Raw genomic sequence first — 14,425 nt, 5'->3', positions numbered from 1 at the left:
GTGGCCCCTGTAGCTCAGGCATCACGTCCCGCCACGTATAACCACACAGAAAACATACGCTCCTTCCTCTGCAGGAAACCGTGTTCACGAGCCGCTAGCAGATTTCCCTTCGTGCCACCAGCAGTGTACCCTACGCCATGCCTACCAGTCACGGGCCCGGCAGTAGACTTGTGGGATTTGGCTTCTAAAAACCTTGAAGTCAGGCTTTTCTTCCCGCAAGAAGGAAAGGGAGCAGGCGCTGGGGTCAGAGTGGCCGCCGTTCACATCTGCCGCGGTTTGCACTGAGCACTTAACCCCTCGCATGCTCAGCTGGCCCCTGGCCACTGGGATCATCTCCAGCTCAGACCCTGGCGTCTGGTGCATTTTGCCGTGCATTCCCGGTTCCCTCAGATCACCTGCAGTGCTCTCGCTGCCTGGAGGAAGCTGGACTCTTGCCGGCCGCCGGCTCTGACGTGCCCGCCGGCGTCAACCCCGCACCGGGCCGTGTGGCCACGGCGCATTCCTCACCTTTGTGCCCGTCTGTCCTTGCCACAGTTGAGCTCGTGACCTCCATTGCAGTAGCGCAAGGGCCTTGTTCAGTCAGTGCTGTGCTTCCCAGGACCCTTGCTGCGGGGACCTGCATGTGACAGTCATGTTTGCTGAGTGACATTGACTGTAAATTGCCATTTCGCTTGTTGGGTCTGCAGGTCTGCGCTGCCAGCATCGTCTCCCAAGAAGGGGAGCAGAACGGTCTCATGGGGAGAGTGGACGAAGGTGTGGATGAATTTTTCACCAAGAAGGTGACCAAGATGGATTCCAAGTGAGTTCAGAGTCATTTCACTAATAATACTGTTTAACTCACCTGCAAATGACTAAGTTGCAATTCAGCTTACTATGCCAAGGTGTATTTGTTTTATTTATATGTATTATGTGGGATTTAGTCTTCACATAGTTTGCAAAATGTACTCTCCAGACCAGCAATTGTCTCTGTCAACTGGGAACTTATTAAAAATGCAAATTCTCAAGCCACTGCCCCAGACCCACTGAATCAGAGACTCTGGTCCCATGACCGGGCCATCTGTACTTTAATAAGCCCCCAGGGTAAACTGAGGCATGCTTAAGTTTGAGAACCATTGTCCTGTTCTAAAATAGACCACAGAACATACTAGGGTATTTTTTTTAGGGCTTTTTCACCATCACCTGGATCCCTTTATCATAGGGCAGTGAACTTCAACAGCCCACATTACTGATGTCTAAAGTCTCCTTGTTCATAATTTGATGTACATTGGGGGCTCTGTATCACTGCTAAATGCTGCAGCTTCAGTAGACGGCATCACAATGGCAACAGAGTTAGCGAAGAGGCTGCAAGGGCAGCTTCTAAGGCATTTCTTCATTTTCTTATCCCTGAGTCATGCTTCCTTAAAAAGACAATTCTTTTATGACCTTTTATTAACAGTGTTTAACCTAGAACACTCCAGACGTTAAGCGTGGTTTGTAGCCAGTTATTTAACCCCCAACTAAAATGCAGTTGTGTCCCCAAATTCGCTCTTGACGTGGATTTGCGTCTGTAAGGTATTCTTCACCTTGAGACAGCAAATCCGGGGATGAATTGACACCATCCTGATAAGCCGAGGGTGGGCAGGCTGGGCCTGGGTAGGGAAGAAACCGGCCCAGTCCCTAGATGGATGTGCCTTATCTTGCCTCTGCAGAATGGTGAGTTGGAAATCAGCTAAGTTTTTACATCTGTAACGGTATAACTTAGTGCATGTTATAAGCTTCAGGACCCAATTATTTGTCTTCTTTGACACTGACCTTGAAGCCTGGCGTACTAGGAAAGGTGCTGTGCTCCTATCCTTCAAGAGCCAGCTCAGATGTCACTTATTCTTTGAAGCTGTCTCACAATGGCTCGTCTCCCGCCTCGAGATTAATTGCTCTTTCTCTCCTGCTGACTCAACGCTTTTTTTTTTTTTTTTTTCTGTTAGAGAACACATCACCCTTTGAGCATTTCTTTGGTTTTAAATTTTTTCACAGTATGAGGAATGGACAGGTGTATTCTCAGTGTATTCAAGTGAGACCAACATAAACAGAGGGAACTGGAAATTCCCTTTTCATGATTTGCTTTCAAGTCTTTTTCCCCCTAGAAATGCTGCTTTTCAGAAGCAACACCCAGGTCTTACTGTTCGTTGTAACCTCGGTGTCTGACACAGCCCGGATTCTGTAGCCTGCCTTCAGTCACAGCTGCCTGAACGAATTTAGGCAGCCTTGGCCCATATCCCTGCAAACCGCAGACCCACCTCCTCAAGTTCAGATGTCGATATGTGATCCATGGAAAGGTTTATGCACATTTGATCTGAACCATTTGTGTTACACCTGCTTCTGTGTGATTTCCTGTATCCGTATGATGCCTTGTGTAACAGGTTCTGAATGAAAGTTGGGCATATTTACAAAGTGGACAGTCCACTCTACAAAGATACTGCTCTGAGTATGTTCCAGTGCACAAACAGACAGAATTAGACATCAGTTGTCATCAAATAATGATGCAATCTACCAGAAGTTTTGATTTTTTTCATTTTATTTTGTTATATAAAAACAGACTGTCAGTTTGATATGTAAAGGGCTAGGCGTAGGTAAATCGGCAAGCTCTATGAAGAAAGTTTGAAAATCAAAGTTATAAATGTTCATCGTTTAAAATCAGATGTTGGGGCGCCTGGGGGGGCTCAGCCGTTTAAGCCTCTGACTTCAGCTGAGGTCATGATCTCATGGTTTTGGAGTTTGAGACCCTCATCGGGCTCCGTGCTGATGTCTCAGAGTCTGGAACCTGCTTCAGATTCTGTATTTCCCTCTCTCTCTGGCCCTTCCCTTCCCCCTCTCTCTCTCTGTCAGAAATAAATAAACATTAAAAATATTTTTAAAAACATAAATAAAATACCAGATGCTGTACAAGGCTTTGTACCAAAAGACAGGAAAAAAAAAAAAAAACCACCAGAAAGCAAAAACCAGAAAACAAAACTCCATTGTTTCTTTCCCCACTCCTTATTCGCCAAGGGCAATTAATTCCTATGCCTTTAGCTATTTATTTTTTATTTTTGCTTCCATATTCTTCAGTAACAGTTTTTGCTATTTCCTGTTTTTCAGTTTTAGAGAGGTAAGTATGACTGTTAACTTTTCACTATGCAGGATGATAATTTATCTCTGACACACTGTGACCCTAGTGCCCACCACACACACACACACACACACACACACACTTTTCCTCTCCCATCTATATGGTTATATCATAACTGTTGGTTAGATCAGTATGTTCACTTCGTTGTGACCACGTAAACATTCACGGCTGGGTTGCACCGTGATCGTGTCTCCTCTCCTTTACGGCTTTTTCTTTTCCCTGAGGTGATTGATGGCCCCCTTCACATCTGCTTGCTTTTCCGTATTCCTGTCACTGAGTCCCCAGAAAAAGTGAAAATCTCTCCAGTTGTTCCATACCTCCCGCTACACGGAGGAGTACGTCCTTCCCAGGAGACGTGCCCTTCCTTGCTGCCTGATGACTCCGTGGGGCACGTGGGCCAGCTTCCTGCTGTCTTCCGCTGCCCTCCATTCCCTGTGTCTTCTCCTTCCTTCTTTCACTCCTTCATTTTGGGGAATCACCTCCGCCAGTTTCCTCCTGAGAAGGGCAGCTCGGGAGGGGAGCTTCTGAGACTTGTCAGTCTTTCATGTTGATAAATAGTGTGACTCTGTACGGAATTCTAGATTGGAATCCACTTTACCTTAGAATCTTGACACCCTGGGGGCGCCTGGGTGGCTTAGTCGGTTAAGCGTCCGACTTCCGCTTAGGTCATGATCTCGCGGTTCGTGGGTTCGAGCCCCGCGTCGGGCTCTGTGCTGACTGCCAGCTCAGAGCCTGGAGCCTGTTTCAGTCTGTGACTCCCTCTCTCTCTGACCCTCCCCTGCTCACGCTGTCTCTCTCTCTCTCCTAGAAATAAATTAAAAAAAAAACATTTAGAAAAAAAAAAAAAAGAATCTTGACACCCTGGTCCTATTACCTCCTGGCTTCTAGTGTTGCTCAAAGATTGTGCCTTTCGGGGAGCAAGAATGCTCTGTCCCCTTCAGGGTTCTTCTAGCTGGACTAAGAATCACGTTGACATGAGAGAGATTGACAGGAGAGAGACCATTATGTACAGGGAATCTGCACAGACGTGAAATTCCAAAGACAGCCAAGCAACATGAGGTGTATGTGTCATTGTGAACTAAGAAGGTGGGGGGGCGGGGGGCGGTCTGGGACTTCAAAGGGAAGGAATTTACTTCTCAGGAAGAGTAAATGTTTAGTAGACAAATGTCTGCTGAGCCACTCGGTGGGACTTAGAGAGGAGCCTGACCAAACAGGCCTTGCCGGTTCCCTCTCCATCCACCACACTCCTTCATAGCATAGTGTCACTGTCCATGGTGACAGCTCTCTTCGGGGAGCAGGTCCTCCATCTAAATTCCTTTAGGCAGTCGAGGGGAACCGTAAAGCACTTTTCCTGAATCTGCTGGGTTTCAGTTGCTTTTTAACTCAAAATAATCTTCATGCCAAAGCAGCTCATTTTGAAGCAGCCTGCCCTAGGCCCCTCCAAATCCAATGTCAACATGAACCCTGATTCTTTGTGACTTATTTTTCTTCTTACCCTTTTCTGGAAGCATTTGGTATTTTCTCTTTGTTCCCAGAAATTTATAATGTTTGGCTCTGGGTAGGTTTTTTGCTTTGTTTTGTTTTAACCCATTTATGAGGCATTCATGAACCATTTTAATCTGAGAATTCATGTCCTTTGGTTCTGGAATTTTCCTTGAATTTTTTTTTCATGATATCATCCTTCTTTTTCTTAAAACATCCGTGATTCCAATTATGTGTTTCTTCTATTAATCCACTAGTTTTTGTTTTGTTTTACCTCTTCTCCCTCATTTTCTTATTCTTTCTGTTACCCACCTTCCTATTCCCCACCTGAGAGATTTCCTCAGCTGTATCTTCCAGTCTTGAGTTTTATACCTCTGCTGTCACACTTTTCTGTTACGCTTGTTTGAGGAGTCAGGGCACTAGTGAGCTTAGAAGTTGGTGAGTGTGTTAGAGGCAGTTAGTGTCTAAGAGGACGCCTGGTGGCAGCTCTCCCACACAAGCCCCATCACACCAGAGGGGCCCAAGATGGCGGCCCATGACAGGAATCCCTGACCAAATAAGGAAGAGGCACAAAACCCTGCTTCCCCTTGCCAAGTTATGAATATGCTAGTCTCTTGTTATGTTAACAACTGCAGATCAGATAGAGTCCCAAACCCCAGCGCACAGCTCTCACTTGAGCTCACTTACTCTCACAACTTGAGAGTGTACTTGTTTTGTTTTGTTTTCTCAAAGATTTTATTTTTAAGTAATCTCTACACCCAATGTGGGGCTCGAACTCACAACCCCGGGATCAAGAGTTGTATGCTCCACCAGTGAGCCAGCCAGGCGCCCCTCAAGAGTGTACTTTGGCTTCAATAAACTTTCCTGCTTGTGTCGCTCATCCACTGTGTTGTGTCTGCCCTTGAACTCTTTCTCGTGAAGAGACCCAGTGGGACGGGCTGGGTCAAGGGTCAAGGGTCCAGAGTCTCCCCAGTTCATCTGGCCACAAGTAGGGCCTGTCTGCTGGTGGACTTCAATGTAGGGTACCCGTCTTGGGCCATTTTGCTGAACAGGAGTCTCCCTGATTATCAGAATCTTTAGGTCTTTTCTCTTGGGCTTGTTGGGAAATTTGATCTTCTGCCTAGAGGCCATGAACCTGGCCACCCCATTCTCGGATCCAGAATGAGAGAAAGGGGCTGGGAGTCGCACTGTCCCAATATGCAGGCTTTCCCTGGGTAGGGGAGGAAAAATAATTTTCTCTCTACCCTTCTAGGTTCTTGCCTGAGACAGGCCTTGCTAGGCTGAGAGCTATAATACGAGACAGATTAACAAAAGGAAAACAAAACAGAAGTTCAAGAACATGGGGTGCCTGTGTGCTTCAGTCCTTTGAGCATTTGACTCCTGATTCCGGCTTAGGTCATGATCCTAGGGTCATAGGATCGAGACTGAGCCCTGTTTCAGGCTCCATGCCTAGCATGGGATATTCTCTCTCTCTCTGTCCCTTTCCCCCCACCTCTAAAAAAAAGAAAGAACTTTAAGAACATGTATACCTCCTAGCTGCATGGGAGAGACCTGGAAAAACTGAGTAGCTCTCCAGAATGGCCCAGGCCACCACGTTAAATACCGTTTTCAGCTAAAGGCCAAGGTCATGAGGACTGTGACCAGGGCAAGACTGTTGTGCCCACTGAAGTCCATGCCTTCTCCACTGCTAATTTCTAGAGATGCTAGAATTTCCTGCTCCCCAGAGGAGACACCTTACAAAAGAGATTTCTCTTGTTAATATAAATGTCTCTTCTGAAAGGGCAACTTCTTAGTTTTTAATTTATTTTTTTAAATTTACATCCAAGTTAGTTAGCATACAGTGCAACAATGATTTCAGGAGGAGATTCCTTAACGCCCCTCCCCCATCTAGCCCACCCCCCTCCCACAACCCCTCCAGCAACCCTCTGTTTGTTCTCTATATTTAAGAGTCTCTTATGTTTTGTCCCCCTCCCTGTTTTTATATTATTTTTGCTTCCCTTGCCTTGTGTTCATCTGTTTTTATCTCACAGTCCTCATATGATATTTGTCTTTCTCTCGGGGCATGTGCGCCTTTGAAACAGCACACCTGTATCCCTTGAATAAATACCTACTAGTGCCAGTGCTGGCTTGTAGGGGAGTTCTATTTTTAATTATTTGAGGAACCTCCACACTGTTTTCCAGAGTGGTTGCACCAGTTTGCATCCCCACCAGCAAAAGAGACCCTCTTTCTCCACATCCTCGCCAGCGTCTGTTGTTGCCTGAGCTGTTAGTGTCAGCCATGCTGACGGGTGTGAGGTGGTACCTCGTTGTGGTTGTATTTGAAAGGGTAACTTCTACTACTCAGTTTTCACAGCTTCTTCAGCATCTGCTATTTCTTAATCAGCCTAAAATAGTCCATACACCAGAGATGCACGTTTTGGGGTGCCACAGTCCGCCACCCTCCTCCTGAGCCTCTCGTTTTCACAACAGCGTGCGTTCCTCAGCTGTCCCGTCCCTCACCCTGGGGTGCCAAGGGGGCGCCAAGGGGGTACTTTGGGTCTCTGGTTTGGGGAGAGGGTCTGAGGGTTTGGCAAATGGGCTTCTGCATCTCTCCCTCTCTGGCTCCCGCTTCCTTCTGTTTCTGGAGGTGCTTGGAGCCCCCCACCAACCCAGCCACCTCTCGTCGCCCCTCTGGCCACTCCAGAGGTCAGCGGCCCCAAGTCTCTTACATCCCTTGTCACTCACAACTCTCTTGGCTTCCAAAGTTTGCTGCCTTTCCTCTTCCCTGAGGCTCTTTTTGCCTTTTTTTTTTTTTTTTTTTTTTGCCTTTAAACCTTAGGCTGTGATCACTGGGGACTCAGAGGAGCTAAGGGGCTTGGGTCTGCCAGCTCCAAGCGGAAGGCGGCAGTGAGACCTCCCCCAGCCCATCTCGCTTGCTCTTTTCCATCCAGCCCCCAGTTCTGCACGTTCTCTTGCATACAGCTCTCTCCCAAAGCTCAGTCTCTGTTGCCTCTTTCAGTGGTATTCCGCTTAAGCAAGGACCTGCATCGTTGTCTGGGTGGAGCAGTAAGGGCAGAGCCTCAGGTGTTCTCTACTGATCATGCAAGGATTTCAGGTGCTTATAGGGAAATCTGGCCCTTTCTGGCCCCTGTCAAATCAAATAAGGCTGTCGCCCACCTAGGTCTTTGAGGAACCAGCTTCTGGAACTTAGGCAGTTGACCAGAGCATTTAAATACAGAAACACCTAGGGGCGCCTGGGTGGCTCAGTCCAACGAGCATCGAACTTTGGCTCAGGTCACGATCTCATGGTCTATGAGTTCAAGCCCCATGTCAGGCTCTGTGCTGACAGCTCAGAGCCTGGAGCCTGCTTCAGATTCTGTGTCTCCCTCTCTCTCTGCCTCTCCCCTGCTCATGCTCTCTCAAAAATAAACATTTTAAAAAACTAAAATAAATGCAGACAGAGACACCTCATCTCTACTGGTCCCACCACCTATATCTTCTTCATAGGTGGCGCCTCAGTCCCCTCCCTGTGACTGTGAGGACAACATCCACACTTCTGTTTACCAAGTGCAATGACTGAAATGAAAATTTTTACATGCTTCGTGAGGGTGGCCCTCTATAAGCAGCAATCTCCGTATTTGTGTTTTGACCGATTCTTGCTAGAACTCTCATTACAGCAGAACCCACAGCATTTGTTCTTTTGAATCGCAGGCGATCAGCCTCGAGGGGCTCGGAGTCCCATGAGCTGGGCGAAGGAGGAGAGGAAAAGAAAAAGCGAGATTCTCGGAAGAGCAGCTTTCTCAATCTAATCAAGTCCCGGTCTAAAACAGAGCGGCCCCCGACGGTCCTGATGACCGACGAGCCCTCGTCGCCCAAAGGGGCCGTCCGAAGTCCGGCCTCGGACACGCCCAGGAAGGACGCCAAGCCAGCCGAGCACAACGGCAGTTCTGAGCGTCAGGAGGAAATCAAAACGCCCGACGCCCTGGAGGAAAGTCCGGGGGAGGACGTGGGGAAGGCGGACCGCGGTGACAGCAAGAGCAGCCCGCAGGCCGGGCGGAGGTACGGGGTCCAGGTGATGGGCAGCGGGCTGCTGGCGGAGATGAAGGCCAAGCAGGAGAGGAGAGCTGCCTGGGCGCAGAAGGTGAGGTGCCTGCCTTCCCACGTGGTCGTCTCTGGGGTGGTGCCGGCTGGGTGTTTCCAGACAAGGGAGGTGCAGAAATAGCTTCCTTCCCACGTGGTCGTCTCTGGGGTGTCACCCCCCGTTCGGTGTTTCCGGGCAAGGGAGGTGCAGAGATGCCCATCTGGTTGAATATAAATCTGTGAACAAAAGGCCTTTTCCAAAAGAGCGCAGGGCACCAAGGCTGTGCTTTCCCTTGGGCACTGGGACCTTCCATTTGGAGGCCACACCGCGAGAGCCGCCTTCCCCCCTGCGAGGTGCTTCCTGTGCGAGAAGCATGGACACCTGTTCCGGGAAAATACTCAAACCTGGGGAGAAGGCGGAATCTGTTGCCTTCAGACAGAGACCCCAGGGTGACCAGAAATGAAGGGTCAGAAGCAGATATGAAGACTGAAACCGTTGGGGCGCCTGGCTGGCTCAGTTGGCTGAATGTGTGACTCTTGATCTCAGGGTTGTGAGTTCAAGCCCCATGTCAGGTGCGGTAGAGACCACTTAAAAATAAAACAGCATTCGGGGCGCCTTGGGGGCTCAGTTAGTTAAGCATCCAACTTTGGCCCAGGTCATAATCTCGCCTTCCTAAGTTCAAGCCCCATGTTGGGCTCTGTGCTGACAGCTCAGAGCCTGGAACCTGCTTTGGATTCTGCATCTTCCTCTCTCTTTCTGCCCCCCCCCTTGCTCGTACTCTGTCTCTTTCTCTTAAAAATAAACATTAATAAAAGATTTTTTAAAAATATTTTAAATACTGAAAGCAGATTCTAATTATATGAAGGTAGATCTGCTTTTCAGTTTTTTTCTTAATTGGTCCCCCTTTCCAAGCCTAAAAATTCATTCCTCTTTTACAGATTTGCAAATCAGAAGACAAGAAAGGTGGGGTGTTCTGTTAGCTTTGATTGGATACTTGATCATTGAGATACATTGTCGATTACTCTGAAGAAAAACGTGATCATTTAAAAATGCCCAGGGCCCCTCAAACTCTGACTCAAAGCATCACTTATTTACTCTCTGAGCATCTTTTAAAATATACATTGCGGGTTTTTTTCTTCCCCTTTTCTCACTCTTTTCTCCTGCAGCTACTTGCCGGATTGCAGCGCTATTGTGGTCACGGAGACCCATGTGAATCCGGGTTCTGGGTTTTGTGCCTTATTCGAGCTCTTTTTCTTTATCTAACTGGGTTTCCCAAAGAAAGGAAAATTGCATGTCTGTTTTATTTGAAGTGTCAGAATAAAACAATTCGCCCCAATGAGCCGTTGAATTTTAGAAAGTTACTCCAACTATATTATATACCAGGGTGCCAAGGGCTGTTTTCTATCACTTAACAACTGATTATTTTTTTCTTTATATCTTCTATGACGTTGGATTTTACCATAGCCCTCCAGCCAGCACTGTGGCTCCCCAGCACCCTCCTAGTGAGATCCCTCCGACCTCACCCACTGCCCCTTACGGAAGGGTGCAAAGGGATGCAGAGAGGACCGTGTAACTGCGTTCTGCTAACTCGGCAAGGCAGGCCCTGGTCAGAATTCTGTGACCGCATCACTGGCAAGTCGGACGCCCAAGGAAGGGTTTAAATTTCAATCTGTTTTATAGAATTTCTTTACAACAATGAACATGTTGTTTTCACTAACGAGCTGTTTATTTTATCACTGTTTTCATTGATGAACAGCTGCTTTTTGGTAGAAAGATGCGGAAGCTCTAGAGGGTTTTTTCCATATGCTTTGGATTTGATACATAAATTGGCTCGAAGTGACAAAGTTCCTGTAGTTCAGAAAAGTCTTTTTGTTGGAGGCTTATAGTAATGACCTCGTAGCACCATCTAGTGTCTTGTTAAAACAACACCAATAATAAAAATCCTTCATACAGGCGGACCCCAGAGATAGTGCAGGTTCGGTTCCAGACTACCACAATAAAGTGAACATCGCAATAAAGCGAGTCAAATCAATCTTTGGGTTTCCCGGTGCACAGATAGTTACGTTTACACGATACTGTAGGGTATGAGGTGTGTACTGGCATCATGTCTTAAAACACAATGGACACACCTTAATTTTAAAATCGTTTATGGATAGCAAGTGCTCACTGTCATCCGAGCTTGCTGGTGCCAGGCCTTGCCTCCACGTCGATGGCTGCTGGCTGATCCGGGTGGCGGTTGCTGAAGGCAGGCTCTCCCGGCCTTCATAGAACTGAAGAGAGTCAGGGCCTTGCTCCGGATTACGCTTTGGCTGAAGGGAATGTTGGGCTGGTTTGACCTTCTCTCCAGACCAGTCAAAGTCTCTCCATGTCAGTAGTAAGGCTGCTTCCCTTCTTATCATTCGTGCGTTCATTGGAGTTACATTTTTTTCAAATTTATTTATTTATTTTGAGAGGGAGTGAGAGAGAGCAGGGGAAGGGGCAGAGAGGGGGGGGGAGAGGAGAATCCCAAGCAGACTCTGTGCTGTCAGTGCAGAGCCCGATGCAGGGCTCAAACCCATGAACCATTGAGATCATGACCTGAGCCAAAACCAAGAGTCAGACACTTAGCCGACGGAGCCACCCAGGCGCCCCTGGAGTCATACTTTTAACTTTTCCTTTGCATTCACAGCTTGGCCAGCTGTTTGGCACCGGAGGCCTAGCTTTCGGCCTGTCCCACCTTTCAGCACGCCTTCCTCACTGAGCTTAACCATGTGTAGCTTTTGATTTAAAGTGAGATGCCACACTCTTCCTCCACTTAGAGGTCACTGTCGGGCTACTTACTGGCCTGATTTCAGTACCGCTGTGTCCCGGGAACTAAGGGACCTGAGGAGCTGGAGAGAGACGGGATGGGTGGGGCAGAGCCGTCAGAACACGTACAACATCTGTCAATTAAGTTTACTGCCGTACGGGGGCGCCGCAGACAGTTACAAGAGCGAATCACTGAGCACATGTCACGATAACAAATATAACAGCAATGGAAAAGCTTGAAATGTTGTAAGAATTACCAAAACGTGGCACAGGGACACAGAGTGAGCAAATGCAGTTGGGGCAGTGGTGCTGCCGTGAACCTGCAGTTTGTAAAAACCAGAACAGTGTCTGCAAAGTGCAGTAAAACAAGGCATGGCGATACTTAAAGTTCAAACCAGTCATGGGAACTCTATCAGAATAATAATAAAAAAGGTTTTCAAAAAGCAGCATAAGAACATTTTCCCCTGAAATTCCATGACTGTATTCTGTAGGAAGTCAACAGCATTATTCACCAGTGGTCAATAGATGGTTGACTAAAAATAAAGTATTGTGTTTTCACTCTTCTTGACACTTCACATTGAATGCATGAATTTAAAGAAAAAGAACCATGAAAAGGAAGACAGAGCACCTCTCATTCTTTAGCAAAGGAGAGGACATGTGTTGACTGCCTGGGAAAGCCGGGAAGGAAACAGTAAGAACCACCCCTAGGATTATTTTCTTCTAAATATTTTTAAAGTTTATTTTTGAGACAGAGAGAAAGCACAAGGAGGGGAGGGTCAGAGAAGGAGACACAGAATCCGAAGCAGCTCCAGGCTCAGAGCTGTCAGCACAGAGCCCGACGTGGGGCTCAACTCAAGAACCAGTAGATCATGAGCTGAGCTGAAGTCGGGCGCTTAGCTGACACCCAGGGGCCCCACCCCCTGGATTACATGTTAGATGCGGTGTCTCCTTCCGTGTGTGTTCGTCCTGGCCACGTTTAAATAGTCCACTGTCTTACTTCTGAGCCCAGGTAGACGTGCCTCTGCCTTCTAGAGGCTGTAAGATGCCAGGGGAGGTGTTAGGCCTCGGGACTGGTTAAGCCCCGCCTCCTGACCGCTCTGTTCAAGGGCTCTGGCGCCCCCTGCTGGTCCAGGCGGGGGACTTCTTGGCTGGTGTTCACCTTGCAGACAAGTCCAGGGCGCTCCCGCAGGCCTGGTGCCGGCTTCCTGTCCTCGGGATCACTTTTCCGTAGCGATGCAGAACAGTGTGCCCATTCTAGCGGTGGGAGTCGTGTGCACACCGCTTCTCGGAGACCCCCCTCCCCCGGGGAAGCATCTGCAGTCTTGCTGAGAAAGTCCTCAGCGCCCGCGCTCTTGGTGCGTGTATGGCTGTGGCCCAGCGGTCAGGGCGGTGTATGGGTCAGGTCTCACCCGTGTTTCAAATAACCCCTCCTCTGTCATGGAAAATACCAGAAAGCTAGGAACTGCCCACCGATACTGGCTTTTCAGGCTTGTCAGACACATGAGTTGAGCAGGAAGGGGCAGGCAAAGGTCAGGCAGCCCTGGGAGTCCTTGGCACCCTCTCTCCCCACCTCCTACCCCCTGCCCCCCTCCCCAACCCACCCACCTAATTTGTGTTTTAAGACCGGAGGTGGGTGCAGATCATCTTCGTCAGTAGGGTTCTTGGAAGCAAACACTAGACTTTACATACAGCTTTGTATCTAAATGCCTTGGTTTCAAGCGAACTTTCCTTTCCGCACCGCGAGAGGCTGAGTCCCAGCCTCACAGTCACAGCTCCGGCTGACGGCGCCCCCCCACCCTGGCCGTCACTAACCCCTTCACCTCAAGTTTGGGGTGGTGGTGGTGGTGGTGGTTTTCCTTCATTAACTCCAGCCTGGCCTCCGTTGCTTCCTGAACCCCTGCGGTTCCGGCTCCGTGGCAAGGGGGCCCCTGCCCGTGAGGCCCCCTTTTCCCTATTTTGTACATCGAAGAAAAATAGGTTTCCGCTGCTTTTAACACTTGGTTGTTGGAACCCAGCTCGGAGAGGGTCCTGTCCGCTCAGAGCATTCGCGCCCCGTCGCTGGGAGCTTCGGGGCTGCAGAGAACACACGGGTGTTCCAGAAACTACCCACGGGAACCAGGGGCCGCCACCACGCCCACAGGCTTCCCCTGAACCCACACACCTGTCACCCGGGGACCTGAACACACTGCGGTCCCCGGAGCCCTGGCTGTGAACACAGAACACAACACGTGCCTCACAGCTATGCCCACAAGGAGGCCCTCGGGGGGACAGGCCGGACGCGGTCCGTGGGACACTGGTCAAGGGGCCTTTATTTGCTGTCATTTATTATCTGCTTTGTTGTTTTTCTTACATTTTAAACAAAAATGCCCTGGGGGGGGGGGGTGCTGTGCTTGAATTTTCTAGAAGCTCGGGAACGATGCCGCCTCTCAGGACTCTTCCAGCCTGGGCAGCACAGAACGGCTGGACGGAGGCGGGGCGGGTAAGTCCGGCGAGCGCCACCACCCTCTCAGGAGACACTCTCGGCGTCTGGGTCCGGGAGTCTCACATCCTTCGCAGAAGAAAAATAAAAATGGGCCGTGAGAGTGGGTTTCCGGGTCCCGGGGTCTCAGCTCGTCCCAAAGCCCACATTCTTCCCCTGCCGCACGTCAGCCCGGGGCATGTCCCCACCCCTGCAACCACCTGCCTGCACAGGGCACCTTCTCCAGTTTCCCGAGGGGAGGGAGTTTCCTTAAGAGCAGCTCCCCAGCTGTGGCCTCGGAGGAGCCGGGGAGGCGGGGACAGGGCTGAAGAGCCACAGGCGGTAGGTGGAAGGTGGCCCATTTGTTTGACACGACGGACTGTTCTTTCCCTTCGCAGACGTAGTAAAAGCATAAGGCAGCTTTGATGGAAACCCGAGAGTCACTTACAAATTGCATGTCAGAGCCCTCACTTTGCTGTTTGAAGTTCCTGTG

At 49.2% G+C, this 14,425-nt stretch overlaps 1 protein-coding gene across 1 annotated transcript in view; it reads left to right on the top strand.

Annotated features, from left to right (window-relative positions):
• CARMIL1 (capping protein regulator and myosin 1 linker 1) overlaps positions 1-14,165 on the top strand; it is a 282,219-nt gene extending 268,054 nt beyond the window's left edge. The window contains exons 32-34 of the mRNA XM_077765769.1: positions 687-799; positions 8,318-8,747; positions 13,878-14,165. Coding sequence (XP_077621895.1) covers positions 687-799; positions 8,318-8,747; positions 13,878-14,054 — 720 coding nt within the window. The 3' untranslated portion in view covers positions 14,055-14,165. The remainder of the gene's footprint in view (positions 1-686; positions 800-8,317; positions 8,748-13,877) is intronic.
• The last annotated feature ends 260 nt before the right edge of the window (positions 14,166-14,425 follow it).

This window comes from Crocuta crocuta, unplaced genomic scaffold (genome assembly GCF_008692635.1).
Source record: "Crocuta crocuta isolate KB4526 unplaced genomic scaffold, BGI_CrCroc_1.0 scaffold811, whole genome shotgun sequence".
Classification (NCBI taxonomy): domain Eukaryota; kingdom Metazoa; phylum Chordata; class Mammalia; order Carnivora; family Hyaenidae; genus Crocuta; species Crocuta crocuta.
Note: the sequence above shows the minus strand (reverse complement) of the source record. Positions and strands in the feature narration are given on the sequence as shown.